At 42.3% G+C, this 24355-nt stretch overlaps 1 protein-coding gene across 2 annotated transcripts in view; it reads right to left on the reverse strand.

Annotated features, from left to right (window-relative positions):
* UBN2 (ubinuclein 2) overlaps positions 1 to 24355 on the reverse strand; it is a 140805-nt gene that overhangs the window by 21374 nt on the left and 95076 nt on the right. For both annotated transcript variants that reach the window (XM_040406645.1, XM_040406644.1), the window contains one exon: positions 7737 to 7980. In XM_040406645.1, the coding sequence (XP_040262579.1) occupies positions 7737 to 7980 (244 nt within the window). The remainder of the gene's footprint in view (positions 1 to 7736; positions 7981 to 24355) is intronic.

Genomic DNA, 24355 nt, shown 5'->3' on the forward strand with positions numbered 1-24355 from the left:
TATACTTCACAACAGCTGGAGTGCAAGAGGTAACTCACTCCTGTTCTAAGTAATCTGATCCTTCAGTGAGCAGGCAGCCCATCTTCAGTGAAGAAAGATTTGAGGGGTGAATTCAAAGTTAAGGTGCATTTATTTTATACAAACAGATAATCGTTACTAAACACTAACTATTCATGTTGAATGATAATAGTGTAGTGTAAGTGTATGTAATGTCTGAATGATCTTAGTGAAAATGTTTGTGTACGAACTAATTATGTTTTGTTCATATTCTATTGTGGAAATGTAAGAGTACATTGTGTAATCTATCAGCAATGTGAATGTAAAAAAAAAAAAAAGTTGTGTTTTATGTAAATCGTTGCTGTCTAAATACAGTGAACGATCCTCAATTAAAGGGGTTCTCCGGGAAAGAAGAATGAAAATACAGAAAAAAACATTACAAAAAACTCTTAAATGCCTTTAATTATTTAGAATGGCTCATTTAGTCTAGGGGACATCCAGTGGAGAAACTAAAATGGCGGCTTTTAGATTTATGATCATAAAATCGATGTGAGAAAACAGAGCACATAGCCCTATGTAAAGTTTGCCAGTCTCAGCACTGTGAAGCTGTATATTATGTGCAGATGACAGCTGAGATAACTGCTTCAGAAAGGAGTTTCCTTATCCCATACCTCACAGGCGGAGGTGTTTTCTAATGTTGCTCCTCCCCCACATCAGCGCATCTTCTTCTCATTCCTACTCTTCAGCCTCCGAGTACGGGATGAGGTAAACTCCTTTCTGGAGCACAGGGATACAGCTGAGCAGTTATCTCAGCCGTAATCTGCACATAATATACAGCTTAACAGTGCTGAGACCGTCAGACTTTACATAGGGCTCTGTGCTTTGCTTTCTCACACCGGCCGTCCTGCAGTGTCACGTGAAGGACGGATTTTAGGATTATAAATCTAACAGCCACCATTTTAGCTCCTTCACTAATTGTCCCCCTAGACTAAACAAGTCATAATAAATAAAGGCATTTAAGAGGTTTTTTTATAACATGTTTTTTCAGTATTTTCATTTTTATCTTTCCCAGAGAGTGTCAGAACTATTGGGTATAAAAAAAGAGTCCATAGAATAAGGCCTATAAAGATGTATGGACATGAACATTAAGAACAACCATTTTGCCTTATTTGGAAAGGTCAGGATGATGTCAAAACCTTTTGGACTTAGAATCCCTAACTTCAGATTAACAATCTGTACAAAAGTGTCTACCCAAGTCTGCTTTTGTGAGAAGGTGGTTTCACAAGGTCTAATGAAAAGTATTTATTTAGATAAGGCAATGTAAATAAATAAATGTGAGTTTTGGTGATTCTCAGTGAATAGAAAGACAAATTTTCTTTGGGGTTTTTATATTAATCAATGTATGAGTGGATTTTGATATTTTTTATCATCGATTGAAATATGTGTGATATATATATATATATATTAGTGGTCCTTATAGATATATTCAATTTTAAAGTTAAAATTATAGTAGTTATTCCTATGTAATTCCAAAATACATGACTGAAAACTAGCACAAGTTAATGATCTTTCCTTAAAGGGAGTCGGTCACCAAAATATGATGTCATACACCACTTACATGGCTCTCTAGAACACCTATCCATGATTCTAATGGTACCTTTGTAATTTTCTTCTGAGTTTCACCAGCAGGAAAAACGCAGTTTAATCCATATGCAAATGAGGGCTCGCAAGTGCCCGGGGCGGCGTTCTGTGTGTAGGAGCCCAGGGCCCAGGCTGCTCTGCCTTCTTTTTACATTACTCCTCCCCAGCCTCTTCCTTGGCCTGCCCTGCAAGTCCCTTGCGTCATCCACAGGACCGGCCGATATCCCGCGCAGTGCACTGCCGATGCAAGCATGCGCACTGTGATGCCAATTGTGGGCACGGCATCGCTACATGTAGTGCGCATGCGCCGGCCTCCAGTCCTCCTGTATGCTTCTGGTCTGCCCCCTAGTCACTGGTATCATGCCTGTGCTGGCGCATGCGCACTACATGTAGCGATGCCATGCCCACAATTGGCATCACAGTGCGCATGCTCGAACCGGCGGTGCACTGCGCACGCGCGGGATATCGGCCGGTCCTGTGGATGACGCTAGGGACTTGCAGGGCAGGCCAAGGAAGAGGCTGGGGAGGAGTAATGTAAAAAGAAGGCAGAGCAGCCTGGGCTCCTACACACAGAACTCCGCCCCGGGCACTTGCGAGCCCTCATTTGCATATGGATTAAACTGCGTTTTTCCTGCGGGTGAAACTCAGAAGAAAATTACAAAGGTACCATTAGAATCATGGATAGGTGTTCTAGAGAGCCATGTAAGTGGTGTATAACGTCATATTTTGGTGACAGACTCCCTTTAAGGATTTCTTGAATGGAGAGAGGTGTTAAAAGTAGGGCTGCACGATATATCGCAAAAATAATCGAATCGCGATAATCGGCAAATGCGGTTTGGCGATTCGGCCGAGCCGAAAATGCCGCGATTATTATATATGAAGGGGCCCCTATTGATAAAAAAAAGTCCTCTGTCCTATTGATAACAGGTCCAGCCTCTGTACTTACTTTCACAATGAATGCACTGCAGCGACGAGCGGGAGCAAGCGAGGCAGCCGGCCGGCGCGTGACTGAAGTCACTTAGTCACGCTCCTGCTTCCTGAATTAAGTGGGAGGAGCGTGACAGTGACGTCAGTCACGCGCCGGCCGGCCCGCTCTCTGCAGTGTGAGTGCATTCATAGTGAAAGTACAGAGGCTGGCCATTTTATGAATAGGAGAGTTATGTGCGCAGTTTAGGACACATGAAGGGACACATGGGGCCATGAGGGGGACCAGCATAAGATGCTATATGTGTGTCTTATGCTGGCCCCCCTCGTGGCCCCATGTGTCATAGCACACATCCCCCATAACAGTGCCCTCCGCAGGTCCCCCATAACAGTGCCCTCCGCAGGTCCCTCATAACAGTGTCCTCCGCAGATCCCCCACATAACAGCGTCCCCCGCAGATCTCCCACATAACAGCGCCATCCACAGATCCCCCACATAACAGCGCCATCCACAGATCCCCCACATAACAGCGCCATCCACAGATCCCCCATAACTATGTCATACCCAGCCGCGTCAGCGGCTCATATGGGAAAATCCAAGCAAATAGACCTCTAGCACAATTCCCTTAAAATATCGCATCGCACATCGTTATCGCAATTTTTAGGGCCCTAATCGCAATCGCACAAAATTCCCATATCGTGCAGCCCTAGTTAAAAGCAAATAAATACTGAGTCTTCCCGAGACCTGAGTGTGGTAATGTGTATCTTGAATTAATTAGGTCTGGTCAGAAGATTAAGAGGAAGAACTAGACGTTTGCCTAAATACAAAAGTCATTGTCTATTTCAGATCTCCTCAAGGTTTTGTCTAAAACATTAAAGTTTATCTCAGTCAAATGAATAAGAGAATATACAGAAGAGAGAGATAAGTGCATCGACTTTTATATGGAGTACTAGTGCCATCTAGTTAACATTAAGGTTTAAAGGTATAAAATTTGTTATGGGAGGTCCAATTAGTTATCAAACAATGCCACTAGTTAATGATAAAACTTGACCAAGCCCTTTCTAAAATGGAATAAAAAAAGAGGGTATGGAAATACAGAGGATTATCATCATCAGGAGCTTCTGAAATCAGCTTGGGATGGTCATCTTGAGGACAGAAGGATCCATCTTTGAAATCCATCTTTTAAACCAGACATCCACTTTTTGATACCTGGGGAAGCCATCTCAATAGCTATCCTACTATCCAAGCAATTCCATCCATCTCTCCATTTATTTGAAAATCCCGGTGGTATCCCTGAACCGTGACGTTGATCTTTTCAGTCAAATCATCCGGTATAGTATACATTTTTATACGGTAGCTTTATATTATACATATTGTATTAACCATACTGTGTAGGTAGGATTTATACGGAATTGAGTTTGATCTTGTAACTGCAGTATCAAAATCTAAATTTTGTTCAGTATGAAGAACCTAAAGAACTGATTTTGTTCTAGTTATATATGGTTGAAAATATCTATATGTATAAGGAAATTTTCTGGATATCTGATCCATCTGTTGGCTGGGAGAGATCAAGGATACGGTTAAGGAGTTATTAAGATATCTGTAATTAGAATATATTCAGTGAAATTATCTTGAGTTTTCCTAATATATTATATATTATTTTGCACTAAAAAATTGTATTAATAAATTATATATATAATTTTGTCTGTAACTGGGTTTTGTCTTCAATTCAACGCAGATCACAAGCTTGTTTTAGCTTGGTATTTATGATAATAGATTAAAATCTCCTTCATTACAGATTCTAATTTATTCACATAAATAATATAGACTGTCAATCGGAGACAGCATAAATATTCCGACAAGAGCCCCTTTAAGCAAGTACACAAATCACATGCAAACAAATATGGACATGAAAAAATTTGCATGAATATGCTTGTCTGTCATCAGGTTTATGTCACTAAATATGACCGTCATTAATTGCCTAAATGATTGGCCAATTGTCTACATGTGCATTTTAAATGAATGGGAGAGGAAGCAGTAGGTGTCTGAAAAGAGAAGGAAGCATAATTTCCTGAATACAAAGTTTCCTATATCCACTTTCATTGAGTAAATGAAAATACTATCATTCTTTGAATCTGCCCCATAGGTTTCCAGATTATCAAAAACTCTAAATTATAGGACAATTGTACAAAAAAAATTTATTTCTAAAGATTAGAGTTGAAGAAGATGTCAAACAAAATGCTAATACAAAATACAGCCAGGTCCATAAATATTGGGACATCGACACAATTCTAACATTTTTAGCTCTATACACCACCACAATGGATTTGAAATAAAACGAACAAGATGTGCTTTAACTGCAGACTGTCAGCTTTAGGCTACTTTCACACTAGCGTTCGGAGCGGGTCGGTCTGATGTTTCATCAGACGGATCCGCTCCTATAATGCAGACGTTTGCATCCGTTCAGAACGGATCCGTCTGCATTATAACTTAGAAAAATTTCTAAGTGTGAAAGTAGCCTGAGCGGATCCGTCCAGACTTTACATTGAAAGTCAATGGGGGCGGATCCGTTTGAAGATTGAGCCATATAGTGTCATCTTCAAAACGGATCCGTCCCCATTGACTTCCATTGTAAGTCTGGACGGATCCGCTCGCCTCCGCACGGTCAGGCGGACACCCGAACGCTGCAAGCAGCGTTCAGGTGTCCGCTCACTGAGCGGAGCGGAGGCTGAGCGCTGGCAGACGGATGCATTCTCAGTGGATCCGCCTCCACTGAGAATGCATTAGGGCCGGACGGCTGCGTTCAGGACCGCTCGTGAGCCCCTTCAAACGGAGCTCACGAGCGGACACCTGAACGCAGGTGTGAAAGTAGCCTTAATTTGAGGATATTTACATCTAAATCAGGTGAACGGTGTAAGAATTACAACAGTTTGCATATGTGCCTCCCACTTGTTAAGGGACCAAAAGTAAATGGGACAATTGGCTTCTCAGCTGTTCCATGGCCAGGTGTGTGTTATTCCCTCATTATCCCAATTACAATGAGCAGATAAAAGGTCCAGAGTTCATTTCAAGTGTGCTATTTGCATTTGGAATCTGTTGCTGTCACTATCAGTGACAACTCTCAAGATGAGATCCAAAGAGCTGTCACTATCAGTGAAGCAAGCCATCATTAGGCTGAAAAAACAAAAACAAACCCATCAGTGAGATAGCAAAAACATTAGGCGTGGCCAAAACAACTGTTTGGAACATTCTTAAAAAGGAATGCACCGATGAGCTCAGCAACACCAAAAGTGTGGTGGATGACCGAAGAATTATTTCCCTGGTGAAGAAAACACCCTTCACAACAGTTGGCCAGATCAAGAACACTCTCCAGGAGGTAGGTGTATGTGTGTCAAAGTCATCAATCAAGAGAAGACTTCACCAGAGTAAATACAGAGGGTTCACCACAAGAAGTAAACCATTGGCGAGCCACAAAAACAGGAAGGGCAGATTAGAGTTTGCCAAACATCTAAAAAAAGCCTTCACAGTTCTGGAACAACATCCTATGGACATGCGAGACCAAGATCAACTTGTACCAAAGTGATGGGAAGAGAAGAGAATGGAGAAGGAAAGGAACTGCTCATGATCCTAAGCATACCACCTGATCAGTGAAGCATGGTGGTGGTAGTGTCATGGCGTGGGCATGTATGGCTGCCAATGGAACTGGTTCTCTTGTATTTATTGATGATGTGACTGCTGACAAAAGCAGCAGGATGAATTCTGAAGTGTTTCGGGCAATATTATCTGCTCATATTCAGCCAAATGCTTCAGAACTCATTGGACGGCGCTTCACAGTGCAGATGGACAATGACCCAAAGCATACTGCAAAAGCAACCAAAGACTTTTTTAAGGGAAAGAAGTGGAATGTTATGCAATGGCCAAGTCAATCACCTGAATGCACATGCATTTCACTTGCTAAAGACAAAACTGAAGGGAAAATGCCCCAAGAACAAGCAGGAACTGAAGACAGTTGCAGTAGAGGCCTGGCAGAGCATCACCAGGGCTGAAACCCAGCGTCTGGTGATGTCTATGCGTTCCAGACTTCAGGCTGTAATTGACTGCAAAGGATTTGCAACCAAGTATTAAAAAGTGAAAGTTTGATTTATGATTATTACTTTTGGTCCTGTAACAATTGGGAGGCACATATGCAAACTGTTGTAATTCCTACACCGTTCACCTGATTTGGATGTAAATACCCTGAAATTAAAGCTGACGGTCTGCAGTTAAAGCACATCTTGTTCGTTTCATTTCAAATCCATTGTGGGGGTGTATAGAGCCAGAAATGTTTGAATTGTGTCGATGTCCCAATATTTTTGGACCTGACTGTATGTTACCGCCTGAGAGACTGCTCCCCTTGTGAATACAGTGAACTCATAACCAATTCCGTTATTTTCATTCTTAGGCTCTATTTGCCACATGGCTAATAACACTTTGTGGCTCGTTTAATAGCTTATTTTTCTTTAAGTGGAATGTGCAAAACATTAAGACATTTTATTAAATTTTATTTACAAATCTTCATCCCATATTCCAATGCATTGCTGCCTGGTAAATCTTAACAGGAAACTGTACAGAAAAGTCCCATGGGTATCTGATTAGCCTAGAGCGGACCCTGGCATTTGCCATCACCAGGAAGAATCCACGCCCCCCCCCCCCCTCTTCCCTGCTTGTGATCACTACTGATCACTATATAACAAGGGTTAAACAGTCATGATCAGCATTTTCTCTGATCCTGGCTACTGCTGTGGGATGGTGGCTATAGTCACAGACAAATAGTCTACCCTTAGGCGATTACATGGGTGCCGTAATTTACAATACCATAAAACATAAGCAGTGGAAATCACAGACTGTGTAAAACCCTCATAAAAACATTAGACCAAGACCAAACCAGTGTGAGTAAACCTCTTCTCAGATTTTAGGCAACAGAGTCATTTAATATAGACAATGACAATATGCATGTGGGATGCCTCTGGTCAAAGGGGCTTATGCGATAAAAGCTTTCCCAGAAAAAGCTGTTGTGTAAACAAACCCTTCATACTGCATGACAAAAGGACTTGTGTGACCTTAAGACAAAGTGTTATCTGAAGTTTATTGCACCTATTAAAAAATTTGCTAAAGATTAACAACACAATTCTTACTCTGTGTGATATTGTGGTGGAAAGCTGCTGAGGTAGAACCTGGGGATGTTACTGCACCAGCAGTGTCACTCCCAAAGTTGAGCAGTTCCAGAGGAAACTGGAAAGGCATGGTGACCGGTACCAGTCCGCCCAACATGCCAAATGGACCAAGAGGGCTTGTCGTCACATTTGGGTTTGTTACGGATAGCGGTGATGTCATGAGCGTCAACGGTGCTGTATTTGCAAGGAGAGATGCTGCGGCAGACTGTAAAAGAAATTGCTTATTAGAGACAAAATTACCCCAAAAGTTCTAAAATACCAAACAGTACAGTAAAAGTCATAGTTCAATCTAGATCACAGTTGCATCAGTTGATCTGATTGCACTCCAGAATGGTGAGACACAACACTGAAATTCCAATGGACTTTCATTAGTACAACACATTATTGTAATAGCACAAATATATATTTTTCCATTCAGACAAGGCAAAATAACTCCTCCTCCTCCCCCCCCCCCCCCCCCCATGCTGTAAAAGAGCATCCTAAATACTAATGCTAGATTTTGCTCAATAGGGATGTGCTACTCCAGAAATGGGCTGACAGGGTGCTAAAATGATCATAAGAAAAAAAACATGCAGGATGGAAAAGGTGCGAAAGTTGAAACTGTAAACTTTGCTCTTGGGTGTTAAAGCAACTATGAACGTTAAACTAATTAGATATTTTGTACCGTTACAACTGTTCTTTTGCTACGCTAATCTCTGCCCATTTATCACTCAAAAAGAAATATATTTTTAAAATACTGGTACTTTTTAGGTACCATATTAAAGACTAATCTTTATTGCAACAAAAGGCAAAAACAATATCTGACTCAAAGATGTATTCTCATTTCACTTTTTAATTTTTTTGCCCTCAAGCTACAGTGCTATTAAACATTTTGCAGTGTACTCTGCTACTGAAGAATATAAGCAACGCTGTGAATGGTTGATATGAGCAACAAAGACAATTTTGCATTTAGACAACTTCCTCAATCTGCCCCATACTGTGGTACCACATGATCTTACAGGGACATTTGTGGTTAATGGGATTCAGTGGTGGTTGCTACAATCCTGTGTGATCAAGGGAGTCCCTTCCTTTCCCAATGTTGTTCTATGGCCACTCCATCCGGCTTTGGCTACTTTCACACCAGCGTTTTTGCTGGATCCGTCATGGATCAGCAAAAACACTTTTGTCATGATAATACAACGGTCTGCATCCGTTATGAACAGAACCGGTTGTATTATCTTTAAAATAGCCATGACGGATCAGTCAAGAACACCACTGAAAGTCAATGGGGGACTGATCCGTTTTCTATCGTGTCCGAGAAAACTGATCTGTCCCCATTGACTTACATTGTGAGTCATAATGGATCCGTCTTGCTCCGCATCCCAGGACGCACTCAAAAACGCTTCTTGCTTCACTTGTGTGCACGTCATGGGGAGGCAACCAAATGGATCGCAATGCATCCTGGTGCATTCTGTTTCGTTCAGTTCAGTCCCCATTGACAATGAATGGGAACAAAACTGAAGCATTTTCCTCCGTTATTGAGATCCTATGACGGATCTCAATAGTGGAAATTGAAAGCGCTGGTGTGAAAGTAGCCTATGCAAGAAGGTTCCATTGGTACCCGCTGCTAGGAATATGGGTGGTCAGTCTACAACTCCTTCCTTTGTTTGCAGTATAGATACTCTAAGCAGGGGGAAAAGGAGCAACCTCAACAGACCTTCCCTGCTTGTGATAGAAGGGGCTGTCTAAAATCCACACCCTGCAGTTTCTTCCACTACAGCTGTTGCTGATGACAACTGGATCTCTGCAATGCTCTGCAAAATATCAAGTGGATGCTGCTGTGATTGCGTGCAGTGAATGCTGGGTGTCAGTGCTGTAACACCCACGGGCACACACTAAGCAGGAGGAAGCAGTCAAGAAACCACCAAAACCCAAGAAAGAAGCCCAGGGCACAGAACAGGAAGAACACAACCAAACAATGTACCAAATGGAAAGGGACATGGACATCACTTCTATTAACCACTTATCTATATAGAAATATGGCATTACCATGTACTGACCCATATAATAAAGTTGTTATTTTTACCACACAGTGAACACTGTAAATAAAGTTCACAAAATGTTAAGATTTTTTTCTTTCCCCCTAAAAATAAAAGTTTATGTTTATATATATATATATATATATATATATATATATGTATATATATATATATATATATATATATATATATATACACACACACACATATACATATATATATATATATATATATACACACACATACACATACATACATATATATACACATACATATACACACATTATATATATATATATATATATATATACATACATATACACACACACACACACACACAGTACTTCTCATTCAAAGAGTTTCTTTATTTTCATGACTATGAAGGCATCAAAACTATGAATTAACACATGTGGAATTATATACATAACAAACAAGTGTGAAACAACTGAAAATATGTCATATTCTAGGTTCTTCAAAGTAGCCACCTTTTGCTTTGATTACTGCTTTGCACACTCTTGGCATTCTCTTGATGAGCTTCAAGAGGTAGTCCCCTGAAATGGTCTTCCAACAGTCTTGAAGGAGTTCCCAGAGATGCTTAGCACTTGTTGGCCCTTTTGCCTTCACTCTGCGGTACAGCTCACCCCAAACCATCTCGATTGGGTTCAGGTCCGGTGACTATGGAGGCCAGGTCATCTGGCGCAGCACCCCATCACTCTTTTTCATGGTCAAATAGCCCTTACTTTGCTGACTGACTGACCTTCATTTCTTAAAGTAATGATGGCCACTCGTTTTTCTTTACTTAGCTGCTTTTTTCTTGCCATAATACAAATTCTAACAGTCTATTCAGTAGGACTATCAGCTGTGTATCCACCTGACTTCTCCTCAACGCAACTGATGGTCCCAACCCCATTTATAAGGCAAGGAATCCCACTTATTAAACCTGACAGGGCACACCTGTGAAGTGAAAACCATTTCAGGGGACTACCTCTTGAAGCTCATCAAGAGAATGCCAAGAGTGTGCAAAGCAGTAATCAAAGCAAAAGGTGGCTACTTTGAAGAACATAGAATATGACATATTTTCAGTTGTTTCACACTTGTTTGTTATGTATATAAATTCCACTTCATAGTTTTGAGATAGATAGATATATATAGAGATATATATTATATCCCAAAATGGGGTTAGTAAAAAACCTACAACTAATCCCACAAAACAAAATATAAAAATAGTTATGCCTGCAGGAACAAAAAGAGGGAAACTATTATTTGTCACTAATGGGTTAAAAATTGTGTCCCAAGTTGTGTGCCAAGATTTAATGCAAAAAAAAATAATCTACAATAAAAAAAGTTACATTTTTGGGAGGGTTTTTCCAATTTTAATGTGACTGTTAGAAGTGTTAAAGAGAATAGGATGCATTCTTAGCTACTACGCATGCCAGAAATCACCTTATTTACTTCCTACTGCAGTGCAAGAAGGTGGCCGGGCACGGAGTCATGCACATGCTCTCAGCAATGCATGCTCCTGAGAACCTGGCCTGTCTCAAAAATACAGTCCTCAAACGTTTAAGACCACTTGAAAAATGGCAAAAAATCCTATTTAGCATGGCTGGATCTTAACAAGGTTCCAAGTCGAGCTTCAACATGCAACAAGAAGAAATGGGAGTGAGACAAAACATTGTTTGAGCAGTCAATTTAATGAAAACAATGAATACACTGAAACAGGCTGTTTTTCAGATGATTAAAAGTTTAGGACCACACCTACAAAAAAAAACAAAAAAAAAACAAAAAAAAAACTAAAACCACCCCAAAACAGAAATCTAACTTCCAAACATGAACTCAGTAATGAGTAGCTCCGCCGTCATTGTTTATCACTTCCAAAATTCGTTTCAGCATGCTTGATGCAAACGTTTCCATGAGGTGAATGGGAATATTTCTCCAAGTGGTGAAGACGGCCGCACGATGGCCATCTACTGTCTGGAACTGTTGTCCATTTTTGTAAACTTCCCTTGCCATCCATCCCCAAAGGTTCTCAATTGGATTTTGATCAGGGGAACACGCAGGATGGGCCAAAAGAGTGATGTTATTCTCCTGGAAGAAGTCCCTTGTCCGGCGGGCATTGTGTACTGTAGTGTTGTCCTGTTGAAGAACCCAGTCGTTACCACACAGACGAGGGCCCTCAATCATGAGGAATGCTCTGTGCAACATCTGGACATAGCCAGCGGTCGTTTGACGCCCCTGCACTTCCTGAAGCTTCATTGTTCCACTGAAGGAAAAAGCACCCCAGACCATTAAGGCGCCCCCTCCACTGTGGCGCGTAGAAAACATCTCAGGTGGGATCTGCTTGTCATGCCAGTAACGCTGGAAACCATCAGGACCATCAAGGTAAAAAAATTCTCAGAGAATAAAACTTTCTTCCACCTTTGAATGTCCCATGTTTGGTGCTCTCTTGCAAAGTCCAAACGAGCAGTTCTGTGGCGTTCAAGGAGACGAGGTCTTTGAAGAAGTTTTTTGTTTTTGAAGCCCTTCAGTCTCAGATGCTGTCTGATGGTTATGGGGCTGCAGTAAGCACCAGTAAGGGCCTTAAGACACTGGACGATCCTCGACCCAAATTGACAGACAGCCAATTGGATCCTCTGGCTCAGTGCTGATGAAAAATTTTTTGGGTCTTCCACTTGACTTTTTTGTTCCATAACCCTCAGGTTCATTTAAGAAATTCCAAATGACTGTCTTACTGCGTCCCACCTCAGCAGCGATGGCGCGCTGTGAGAGACCTGCTTATGCAGTTCAACAACCCGACCACGTTCAAAAAGGGAGAGTTTTTTTGCCTTTGCCATCACAACGTGTGACTACCTGACAGAAAATGACAATGAATCCACATCTTTGCACAGATTTGGCCTTTTAAAAAGGCATGTGGTCCTAAAATTGGGATCAGCTGAAAAACAGCCTGTTTCAGTTTAATCGTTATTTTCAATTAATTGAATGCTCAAAAAATGTTTTGTCTCACTCATTTCTTCTTGTTGGATGTTGAAACTCTACTTGGAACCTTGTTAAGATCCAACAATGTAAAATATGATTTTTTGCCATTTTTCAAGTGGTCTTAAACTTTTGATCAGGACTGTATACCAAGCAAGAGCTAGACAAGCATGATTGCCTCTGTAGGACGGCAGAAAAGGCCGTAACCATTACAAATGCTTCATAAACCACTATAGAGACAGGGTGAATCACACTGGATATCTCCCAAAAGACAAATATTTTAAAAATGAAGGGAATACCCATGTAAAGAAGCACATGATGTAAACTGTAGTGAAGGTAATCTCCTTACCAGTGAATGCATTTGTGAGTTATAACCTCCCTTCTGATCCTCAGCTGTGTCATGTGACCAACATTCAGCCCCTCCAAATAACACAGCATCGTATGTGTGGACAGGAAGTCAGTATTCCTTTAGAAGCTTCAATGTCAGCCTCAGGAATGAACAGAGAAGTTGGTCAGATGCCACAGCTTAGGATCAGAAGGGAGGTTATAACTCACAAATACAGTCACTGGTAAGAAGATTATCTTTGTTACATATTACATCATATAACTTTCTAACAGGTCAGAGAATAATTTTTGTGGGACTGCCTCTAAGAAATAAAGAAATCATTTGTCCTAAGAATGTGTCTTTCCAAAAGGTGAAAGTGTTGTGTACACTATCCGATCCAATAGAATAACCACACTGTGGTACTAAATAGTGTGAAATTATGGAGACAACAAGCAAACTGTATTTTAGGGGTTTTCTGGTTATACACAAATAAGGCTTAACCCCTTAAGGACCTGGTCATTTTTTGCAAATCTGACCAGTGTCACTTTAAGTGCTGATAACTTTAAAACACTTTGACTTATCCAGGCCATTCTGAGATAGTTTTTTCGTCATATATTGTACTTCATGACACTGGTAAAATCAAGTAAAAAAAATAAAAAATAAATTTGCATAAAAAAATTCCTAAATTTACCAAAATTTTTGAAAAATTTGCAAATTTCAAAGTTTCAGTTTCTCTACTTCTGTAATACATAGTAATACCCCCAAAAATTGTGATGACTTTACATTCCCCATATGTCTACTTCATGTTTGAATTATTTTGGGAATGATATTTTATTTTTTGGGGATGTTACAAGGCTTAGAAGTTTAGAAGCAAATCTTGAAATTTTTTCGAAATTTACAAAAAAACTATTTTTAGGGACCACTACAGGTCTGAAGTCACTTTGCGAGGCTTACATAATAGAAACTGCCCAAGAATGACCCCATTCTATAAACTACAGCCCTCAAGGTATTCAAAACTGATTTTACAAACTTCGTTAACCCTTTAGGTGTTGCACAAGAGTTATTGGCAAATGGGGATGAAATTTGAGAATTTCATTTTTTTGCCTAATTTTCCATTTTAACCCATTTTTTCCACTAACAAATCAAAGGTTAACAGCCAAACAAGACTGTATCTTTATTGCCCTGACTCTGCCGTTTACAGAAACACCCCATATGTGGCCGTAAACTGCTGTACGGGCACACAGTAGGGCGTAGAGGGAAAGGTGCGCCGTATGGTTTTTTGACACCATGCCCCATTTGAAGCCCCCCTGATGCACCCCTAGAGTAGAAACTCCATAAAAGTGGCCCCATCTAAGAAACTACACCCCTCAAGGTATTCAAAACTGATTTTACAAACTTTGATAACCCTTTAGGTGTTGCACAAGATTTAATGGAAAATAGAGATCCAATTTCAAAATTTCACTTTTTTGGCAGATTTTCCATTTAAATTTTTTTTTTCCAGTTACAAAGCAAGGGTTAACAGCCAAACAAAACTCAATATTTATGGCCCTGATTCTGTAGTTTACAGAAACACCCCATCCCATATGTGGTCGTAAACTACTGTACGGGCACACGGCAGGGCACAGAAGGAAAGGAATGCCATACGGTTTTTGGAATCCAGATTTTGCTGGACTGTTTTTTTTGACACCATGTCCCATTTGAAGCCACCCCGATGCACCCCTAGAGTAGAAACTCCAAAAAAGTGACCCCATTTTAGAAACTACAGGATAGGGTGGCAGTTTTGTTGGTACTAGTTTAGGGTACATATGATTTTTGGTTGCTCTATATTACACTTTGTACAGCAAGATAACAAGAAATAGCTTTTTTGACACTTTTTTGTTATTTACACAATTCATCTGACAGGTTAGATCATGTGGTAATTTTATAGAGCAGGTTGTCACGGACGCGGCGATACCTAATATGTATACAATTTTTTTTATTTAAGTTTTACACAATGATTTCATTTTTAAAACAAAAAAAATGTTTTATTGTCTCCATAGTCTAAGAGCCATAGTTTTTTCAGTTTTTGGGCGATTATCTTAAGTAGGGTCTCATTTTTTGCGGGATGAGATGACGATTTGATTGGCACTATTTTGGGGTGCATATGACTTTTTGATCGCTTGCTATTACACTTTTTGTGACGTAAGATGACAAAAAAATGGCTTTTTTTATACCGTTTTTATTTTTATTTTTTTACGGTGGTCACCTGAGGGGTCAGGTCATGTGATATTTTTATAGAGCCGGTCGATATGGACGCGGCGATACCTAATATGTATACTTTTTTTTATTTATTTAAGTTTTACACAATGATTTCATTTTTGAAACAAAAAAAAAAATAATCATGTTTTAGTGTTTCCATAGTCTAAGAGCCATAGTTTTTTCAGTTTTTGGGTCTTGGGTAGGGTATGATTTTTGCGGGATGAGATGACGGTTTGATTGGTACTATTTTGGCGTACATGCGACTTTTTTGATCACTTTTATAACCTTTTTTGGGAAGTAAGGTGGGCAAAATTTCAATTTCCTCATAGTTTTTATTTTTTTATGGCGTTCACCGTGTGGGGAAAGTAACATGACCGTTTTATAGATCAGGTCGTTACGGACGCGGCGATACCTAACATGTGTAGGGAATTTTATTTTTTTCATTTTTAATCAGTGATAAATGTGTTTTACGGCGTTGTGACAGGATGCCGGCTGAATGATTTCAGCCGGCATCCTGTTCGGATTAACCCCCGCAGCTCCGCAATCTCGATTTAAACTTAGGACGTACCGGTACGCCCTGAGTCCTTAAGGATTCAGGAAATCGGGCGTACCGGTACGCCCTAAGTCCTTAAGGGGTTAAAAGGGTTCTCCAACATTTTATCACCAGTATCTGATTGGTGGGGTCTGACACCCAGGACCCCTGATGATCAGCTGTTTGAGAAGGCACCAGCACTCCTGTGAACGCTGCGGCCATCTACGTGCTTACCATGTAGAGCACCATAAGTTGTATAGCAGCTGTGCTTGGAATAGCAGCTCAGCCCCATTCACTTTAAAGGGCTGAACTGCTCCTAGGTCACGTGACAGATGAATGTGTCGTCACTTGGCCTAGGAAAAGCAGCGAGAAGGATGCAGTTCTACTGCGAGCACCAGTGCCTCCTCAAACAGCTGATCAACGGGGGTCCCAGGTGTTAGAGGATAGATCATCAGTATTAAAGTTTAGAAAAACCCCTTTAATCACTGTATAAATTACACTTTTCCTAATTTTATATATAATATATATATATATATATATATATATATATATATATATATATATATATATATATTATTATACGTATATTTCTAAGTTATTGGTAAATAGTGTCCACACATGGAGGCTTGGCACCTGGAAATCACTTGTGCCCATAAATCAAACATGAATACAAAAAAATTAGCATTATAAAAGGAAAACCATGCAAAATCAAATATCCATCTATAATCCACATGACACAATTAGTATAATTTATCTAAACATAGGGACTAACCACCTTCCCCACACCATGCCTATTGCCAGACTGAGGCAAACTTCCAAAGATTTATGCAGCTGCTGCTGATCTGCTTAGCTCATTGCCTGGAACAACTGTGCTTATTCTTTTAAGGCAAACTCATATCTTGCAAATGGTGACTAAATGAAACAAAAGTACTGTATATTAGATGGTTGTATAAAGTCCATTCATATATTTCCTTCACCTAAGAGGGAGCTGAGCTGCAGTAACCCTATTTCCAGCAGTCCCACAGAGGTGAATGGAGGGGGTAACAGTGACTGCGCTCTCCATTTTTTTCTATGGAACTTCTGAAAACATTCATGCTCGCTCGCTTGCTTGGCTTTTTTCAGAAGCCCCATAGAAATAAATAGAGAGCACACAGTGTATGCGCGGTGCACTCTCCTTCACGTTTGGGTGCCTGTTTTAGAGATAGTCAGGTCAATAAATATTGGGACATCGGCACAATTCTAACATTTTTGGCTCTATACACCACCACAATGGATTTGAAATGAAACGAACAAGATGTGCTTTAACTGCAGACTGTCAGCTTTAATTTGAGGGTATTTACATTCAAATCACATGAACGGTGCAGGAATTACAAGTTTGCATTTGTGCCTCTCACTTGTTAAGGAACCTAAAGTAATGGGACAATTGGCTTCTCAGCTGTTCCATGGCCAGGTGTGTGTTATTCCCTCATTATCCCAATTACAATGAGCAGATAAAAGGTCCAGAGTTCATTTCCAGTCTGCTATTTGTATTTGGAATCTGTTGCTGTCAACTCTCAAGATGAGATCCAAAGAGCTGTCACCATCAGTGAAGCAAGCCATCATTAGGCTGAAAAAAACAAAACAAACCCATCAGAGAAATAGCAAAAACATTTGGCGTGGCCAAAACAACCGTTTAGAACATTCTTAAAAAAAAAAAGTAACGCACCGGAGAGCTCAGCAAGAGACCCGGAAGACCACGGAAAACAACTGTGGTGGATGACCAAAGAACTATTTCCCTGGTGAAGAAAACACCCTTCACAACAGTTGGCCAGATCAAGAACACTCTCTAGGAGGTAGGTGTATGTGTGTCAAAGTCAACAATCAAGAGAAGACTTCACCAGAGTGAATACAGAGGGTTCACCACAAGATGTAAACCATTGGTGAGCCTCAAAAACAGGAAGGCCAGATTAGAGAGTTTGCCAAACGACATCTAAAAAAAGCCTTCACAGTTCTGGAACAACATCCTATGGACAGATGAGACCAAGATCAACTTGTACCAAAGTGATGGGAAGAGAAGAGTATGGAGAGTAAAGGAACTGCTCATGATCCTAAGCATACCACCTCATCAGTGAAGCATGGTGGTGGTAGTGTCATGGCGTGGGCATGTATGGCTGCCAATGGAACTGGTTCTCTTGTATTTATTGATGGTGTGACTGCTGACAAAAGCAGCAGGATGAATTCTGAAGTGTTTCGGGCAATATTATCTGCTCATATTCAGCCAAATGCTTCAGAAATCATTGGACGGTGCTTCACAGTGCAGATGGACAATGACTCAAAGCATACTGCAAAAGCAACCAAAGAGTTTTTTAAGGGAAAGAAGTGGTGAAGTCAATCACCTGACCTGAATCCGATTGAGCATGCATTTCACTTGCTGAAGACAAAACTGAAGGGAAAATGCCCCAAGAACAAGCAGGAACTGAAGACAGTTGCAGTAGAGGCCTGGAAGAGCACCAGGGATGAAACCCAGCGTCTGGTGATGTCTATGCGTTCCAGACTTCAGGCTGTAATTGGCTGCAAAGGATTTGCAACCAAGTATTAAAAAGTGAAAGTTTGAGTTATGATTATTATTCTGTCCCATTACTTTTGGTTACTTAACAAGTGGGAGGCACATATGCAAACTGTTGTAATTCCTACACCGTTCACCTGATTTGGATGTAAATACCCTTAAATTAAAGCTGACAGTCTACAGTTAAAGCACATCTTATTCGTTTAATTTCAAATCCATTGTGGTAGTGTATAGAGCCAAAAATTTTCGAATTGTGTCGATGACCCAATATTTATGGACCTGACTGTAGGTGTGGGTCTCAGAGGTGGGAACCACACCTATCTGAATTTCATGGCATATCCTAGCGATATACCATCAAAGTCCAGGATGACACAATCGCTTTAAGTTTGGTCCAAAACATGCAGGAATGTGTCATGTATGACTGAAGCAGACAATACTTTGGTGAGCACTGGTCAGGAGGCTGCAGTGAAGTAGCACATGATAAATGCAGAGTTTATCCACATATTTAAACACCACTGTACACATTATGCAAGGGTATAAAGGGTTGTTTGAATGGTTTGTATTTTTGTTAGATACAAATGTACAAATTACATTAAAAGGGAGAGGTACAGGCAAAAATAAATAATAAATGTATATATTAAACAAGGCTGAGTTTACATCTGTGTGATCCAGTGGAGGAACAGACTGCCGGAGTTCACCATATCACACATAGCACAATGCACTGTAATCGGATCCAGTGGTAATCCAGCTGCACATATGCAGAATTTTGGCCGGAAGAAAAATGTTGCATGTAAAAAATTTTGTCTGGCGGAAAGCTGGCATGTATGCCGGATACAGTGCCCAGATGACATTGCTGGAGCTCACAATGCAGATGTGAACCTGGCCTTACACAGTATAATTATGCAAATGCCCCGATCTGAAGATATCTATTCTGGTTCAGTCACCTCCACTAATATCTTGTGCTTGATACAGAACAGCATTTCATGTGTTGGCACATCATCAGTGCTGTGTGTGCAAGAGATAGCTATGCCAGCTCCCTCCAAAGTGAAGGCCATTGTATAGACTGAGAAGGGGGCTGGCTTAGCTAGTAAAATGAGCCAGTCATCCAACCTCTTTCACAGACAGCATTGATGACTGTCCAGAGAGAAAGAGGTGCTGGGGATGAAGGATATCTTCAGATCACAGCACCTTGGATAACTAAAGTAATTTTGTAAGTTCTATAACTTGCAAGTTTAGCAAGCGTAAGGATAATTTATTTTTTTAAAGAAAGTCTGTCACCAGCAACCTCACTACTGAACTAGTTGCAGAGACACAGCTGTATTTCACCTGATTAAAACACTTTAGTTGATCTGAGTGTTTTATTCCCGAGTTGATACGCTTTCCTGCAAATTCGGATTTGAGGGAGGGAGTGGCCACAAAAAGGAGCATAGCTTGGGTGCAATGGTGACAGCCTAATTTGCATAACAAGAAAAATTATAACTCTGGAAAGGAGCCTTTGAAAAACAAAAGAAAAACAGCGTTTTAATCAGGTGAACAAATAGTTGGGTAAGGAGGTCGCTGGATAAGGAGCGCTGCAGCCTTCTCAGTACTCACAAACGCACAGTACATTGTATAGCAGCTGTGCTTGCTATCGTGCTCAGCCCCATTAAAGTGAATGTACGGCACTGTGCTCGGTGAGCACCGAGAAGGCCACGGCGCTCACAGGAGCTCGGGTGTCAGACCCCCACCGATCAGATCCTGATGACCTATCTTGAGGATAGGTCATCAGTATCAAAATCCCGGAAAACCCCTGTAAAGGGATTGTCCGGGTTCAGAGCTGAACCCGGACATAACCCCATCTTCACCCCGCCGGCCCGCTGATATGAGCATTGGAGCATGAAATGCTCCGATGCTCTCCCCTGCCCTGTGCTGAATTGCACAGGGCAAGGGCCTTTTTTTTTTTGTTTGTTTTTAAACTGCTAGGTGGAGGCTTCTGCCTAGCAGTGTATTCGGTGACATTACCAGCTCTGATGGCCAGGCTTTAGCACTGCCCTAGCCGTCACCGGGCTCTCCACAGCGACTGCTAGGCTGATCTCCTAAAAAAAAGTCTTATCTGCGCCATTCAGCGCAGGGCAAAAGAGCATTGAAGCATGCCTGAGTGAAAATGTGGGTATGTCCAAGTTCAGCTCAGAATCCGGACAACCCCTTTAAGGAAAGCTTCTGTCACCCTTAAAAGGAAGATCTAAGAGTGTCTGTCAGTATACCTCGAAACAGCAACCCCTTATGAAGCAATACTGGCATCCCCTAATGAAATACAAGCCGAAACTATACATGGACTTTCAAGTTCAGTGGATAATGCCTGTATTACACATGCCGTTTTTTTGGCAGATGATTGCTAACGAGCGTTTGTAGTAGCACTCGCTAATGATCATCTGGCAGTCTAATACTGCTGCCGACTGCCAGACCAAATCTTGTGACAGGTTAGAAAATAATTGTTTGCAGGTGGCAGATCGCAGTGTATATTCAAGATCTGCTACCAGCAAACAATGATTCAGTATAGGGAAGAGCGATGGCATAACTATCACTCATTCCTATACTGAGGAGATTGCTAGATGTAATATTGCTGGGAAGGACCAATTCAATCTCCTTTTATATTGGGCTGTGTAATACAGCCTTAAGAATTGTTGAAGTAATTTCAAAAAAGGACTTATCAATATTGCAACTGACTGCCAATATAAACTTTGATTTAGGGGTGCACCGAAATTTCGGCAGCCGAAAATATCGGCCGAAAATGCACCTAATCCACTTCGGCCGATATTGTTACATATCGGCCGAAAATATGGGGTGTGGGATTTGTCACCCACCATCTGCGGGCGGGCGGTTTACTTTGTCACTGCATCTTAATTTTACCTTACAATCGTGAGGCTCCAGTAACTAACAACTCTGCAGGCAGAGCGGAGGGCGGCGTAACGTCACTTACTCACGTGACGCGCCTGCTCCGCCTCCTTCATTCATAAAGTGGGCGGAGCAGGTGCGTCACGTGAGTAAGTGACGTTACGCCGCCCTCCGCTCTGCCTGCAGAGTTGTTAGTTACTGGAGCCTCACGATTGTAAGGTAAAATTAAGATGCAGTGAGTGATGCTGTGAGCAGCAGGGCCGGGGCTGTTATGGGTAGGGGGATCGATCTATGGCACTGCTATGGGGAGGGGGGATCTGTGCACTGCTATGGGGAGGGGGGATCTGTGCACTGTTATGGGGAAAGGGATCTGTGCACTGTTATGGGGAAAGGGATCTGTGCACTGTTATGGGGAAAGGGATCTGTGCACTGTTATGCCCATAACAGTGCACATATCCCCCCCTCCATAACAGAGCCACCCACAGATCCCCCTCTCCATAACAGTGCACAGATCCCCCTCTCCATAACAGCGCCACCCACAGATCCCCCTCTCCATAACAGCGCCACCCACAGATCCCCCTCTCCATAACAGCGCCACCCACAGATCCCCCTCTCCATAACAGCGCCACCCACAGATCCCCCTCTCCATAACAGTGCCACCCACAGATCCCCCTCTCCATAACAGCGCCACCCACAGATCCCCCTCTCCATAACAGCGCCACCCACAGATCCCCCTCTCCATAACAGCGCCACCCACAGATCCCCCTCTCCATAACAGCGCCACCCACAGATCCCCCTCTCCATAACAGCGCCACCCACAGATCCCCCTCTCCATAGCGCCACCCACAGATCCCCCTTTCCATAGCGCCACCCACAGATCCCCCTCTCCATAACAGCGCCACCCACAGATCCCCCTCTCCATAACAGCGCCACCCACAGATCCCCCTCTCCATAACAGCGCCACCCACAGATCCCCCTCTCCATAACAGCGCCACCCACAGATCCCCCTCTCCATAACAGCGCCACCCACAGATGAATTTCATTCATGAAAAAGAATTATTAATAAAATCATTAAAAAAAAAGTATTTTAAAAGTATTTGGGCAAAAAGGCAGTTTCGGTTTCGGTTTCGGTTTTCGGTCAAGGGCATCCTGAATTTTCGGTTTCGGTTTCGGACCAGAATTTTCATTTCGGTGCACCCCTACTTTGATTTAAGTTTATTTTTTGATAAATTATCTGTGCATGCAGCAAATAACAGATTTCTATTGCAAAATGAGATTTTTGTAAAACTTACCAGTAAAATCTCTATCGCTTTTCATTGGGGGACACATGAACTGTGGGTATAGCTATGTCCTCTAGGAGGCGTTGACACTAGGTAGAAGCTGTTAGCTCCTCCCCTGGCAGCTATACCCCCTCCAGCCTGGAGAGAGAGCTTCAGTTTGTGTATAAGCAGTAGGAGAAGCAAGCTAACCAACGAAAAAAACGTGGAACACCAACAATGCCAAGGACCCAACGGGGTTCTAACCAGCAACCGCCACAACTGTGGCCGAACAACAATACTGGGTGGGTGCTGTGTCCCCCAATATAGAGCGAGAAAGATTTTACTGGTAAGTATTACAAAAATCTCATTTTCTCGCCCATATTCATTGGGGGACGCAGGAACCGTGGGACATTCAAAAGCAGTCCACAGGGAGGGATAAAAAAATTTAAAAAAATAAAAAAAAGACCCATGAAAGCAAGCGTCCCTGCAGGCATCTAAGAAACTGACGCCTGCAAGACCATGTGGCTCAAGGCAGCGTCCTCCGATGCATAAGTATGCACCTGGTAAAATTTTGTGAATGTGTGTAAGGAGGACCAAGTAGCCGCCTTACACAACTGCGCGGCTGAAGCGCGATTCCTCCGAGCCCAAGATGCGCCCACCGCTCTGGTGGAGTGAGCCAGGGGAACCCTGCCCCGGGCATGGTATGTCTCCGCAATTGCAGCGCGAATCCAACGTGTGATTACCACCTTGGAGGCCACCAATCCCTTGCGAGGACCCTCAGGAATGACAAAAAGGGAGTCCGTACGCCGGAAGGGACTGGAGGCTGCTAAATAAATCTTCAGAGCCCTGACAACATCCAAATGGTGTAACTCCCTTTCCTTAGGGTGTGCAGGAGAGGGACACAGTAAGGGAAGGACAATTTCCTCGTTGATATGAAAGTGAGTGACCACCTTCAGGAGAAAGGAAGGAACGGTCCGGAGAACCACTTTATACTTATGAAAAACCAGGAAGGGTTCTCTGCAAGAGAGCACCGCCAACTCGGACACCCGTCTGATGGATGTGATAGCTACAAGAAAAACTACCTTCCAGGACAGGAAACTGAGTGGAATCTCCCGCAAGGGCTCAAAGGGAGAAGCCTGGAGCGCTGAGAGGACTAAATTCAGATCCCAAGGCGGTAAAGGAGGACGGTACGGAGGAACCGTATGTGCCACTCCCTGAAGGAAGGTTTTTACAGGCCCCAGGGGGGCCAGAGGGCGCTGGAAAAGGATAGAAAGCGCCGACACCTGAACCTTCAAAGAACTAAGGGCTAGACCAAGCACCAACCCTGATAGTAGAAAGGACAGGACCGTGGGGAGAGAAAAACGAAGTGGGGGAATGTTCAGTCTTCCACAGAAACCCAGGAAGGACCTCCAGGTCCTGTAATAGATCCTGGACAATGCAGGCTTCCTGGCCTGAATCACAGTGTGGATGACATCCGCCGAAAACCCTCTTCACGTCAGAACAGCGGTTTCAATAACCACGCCGTCAAACGAAGAAACCTTAAATGCTGATGGAAGACCGGTCCCTGCTAAAGAAGGTAGTCTCTGAGTGGCAGTGACCAAGGGACGTTGGGGCCAATCCGGGGCGACTAGGACTGTCGGAATGCCCTCCATCCTGATTTTCCGTAGAACCCTGGGTAGGAGGGGGAAGGGGGAAACACGTAAGGGAGGGAGAACCCCTGCCAAGGGGAGATCAGGGCGTCCACGCCACAAGCTTCCGGATCTCAAGCTTCCAGATCTCTTGCTCAGGAGAGGAAGGTGGGAAGTTTCCGATTGAGTCT

Source organism: Bufo bufo, chromosome 9, assembly GCF_905171765.1.
Source record: "Bufo bufo chromosome 9, aBufBuf1.1, whole genome shotgun sequence".
In the NCBI taxonomy this organism is placed as follows: domain Eukaryota; kingdom Metazoa; phylum Chordata; class Amphibia; order Anura; family Bufonidae; genus Bufo; species Bufo bufo.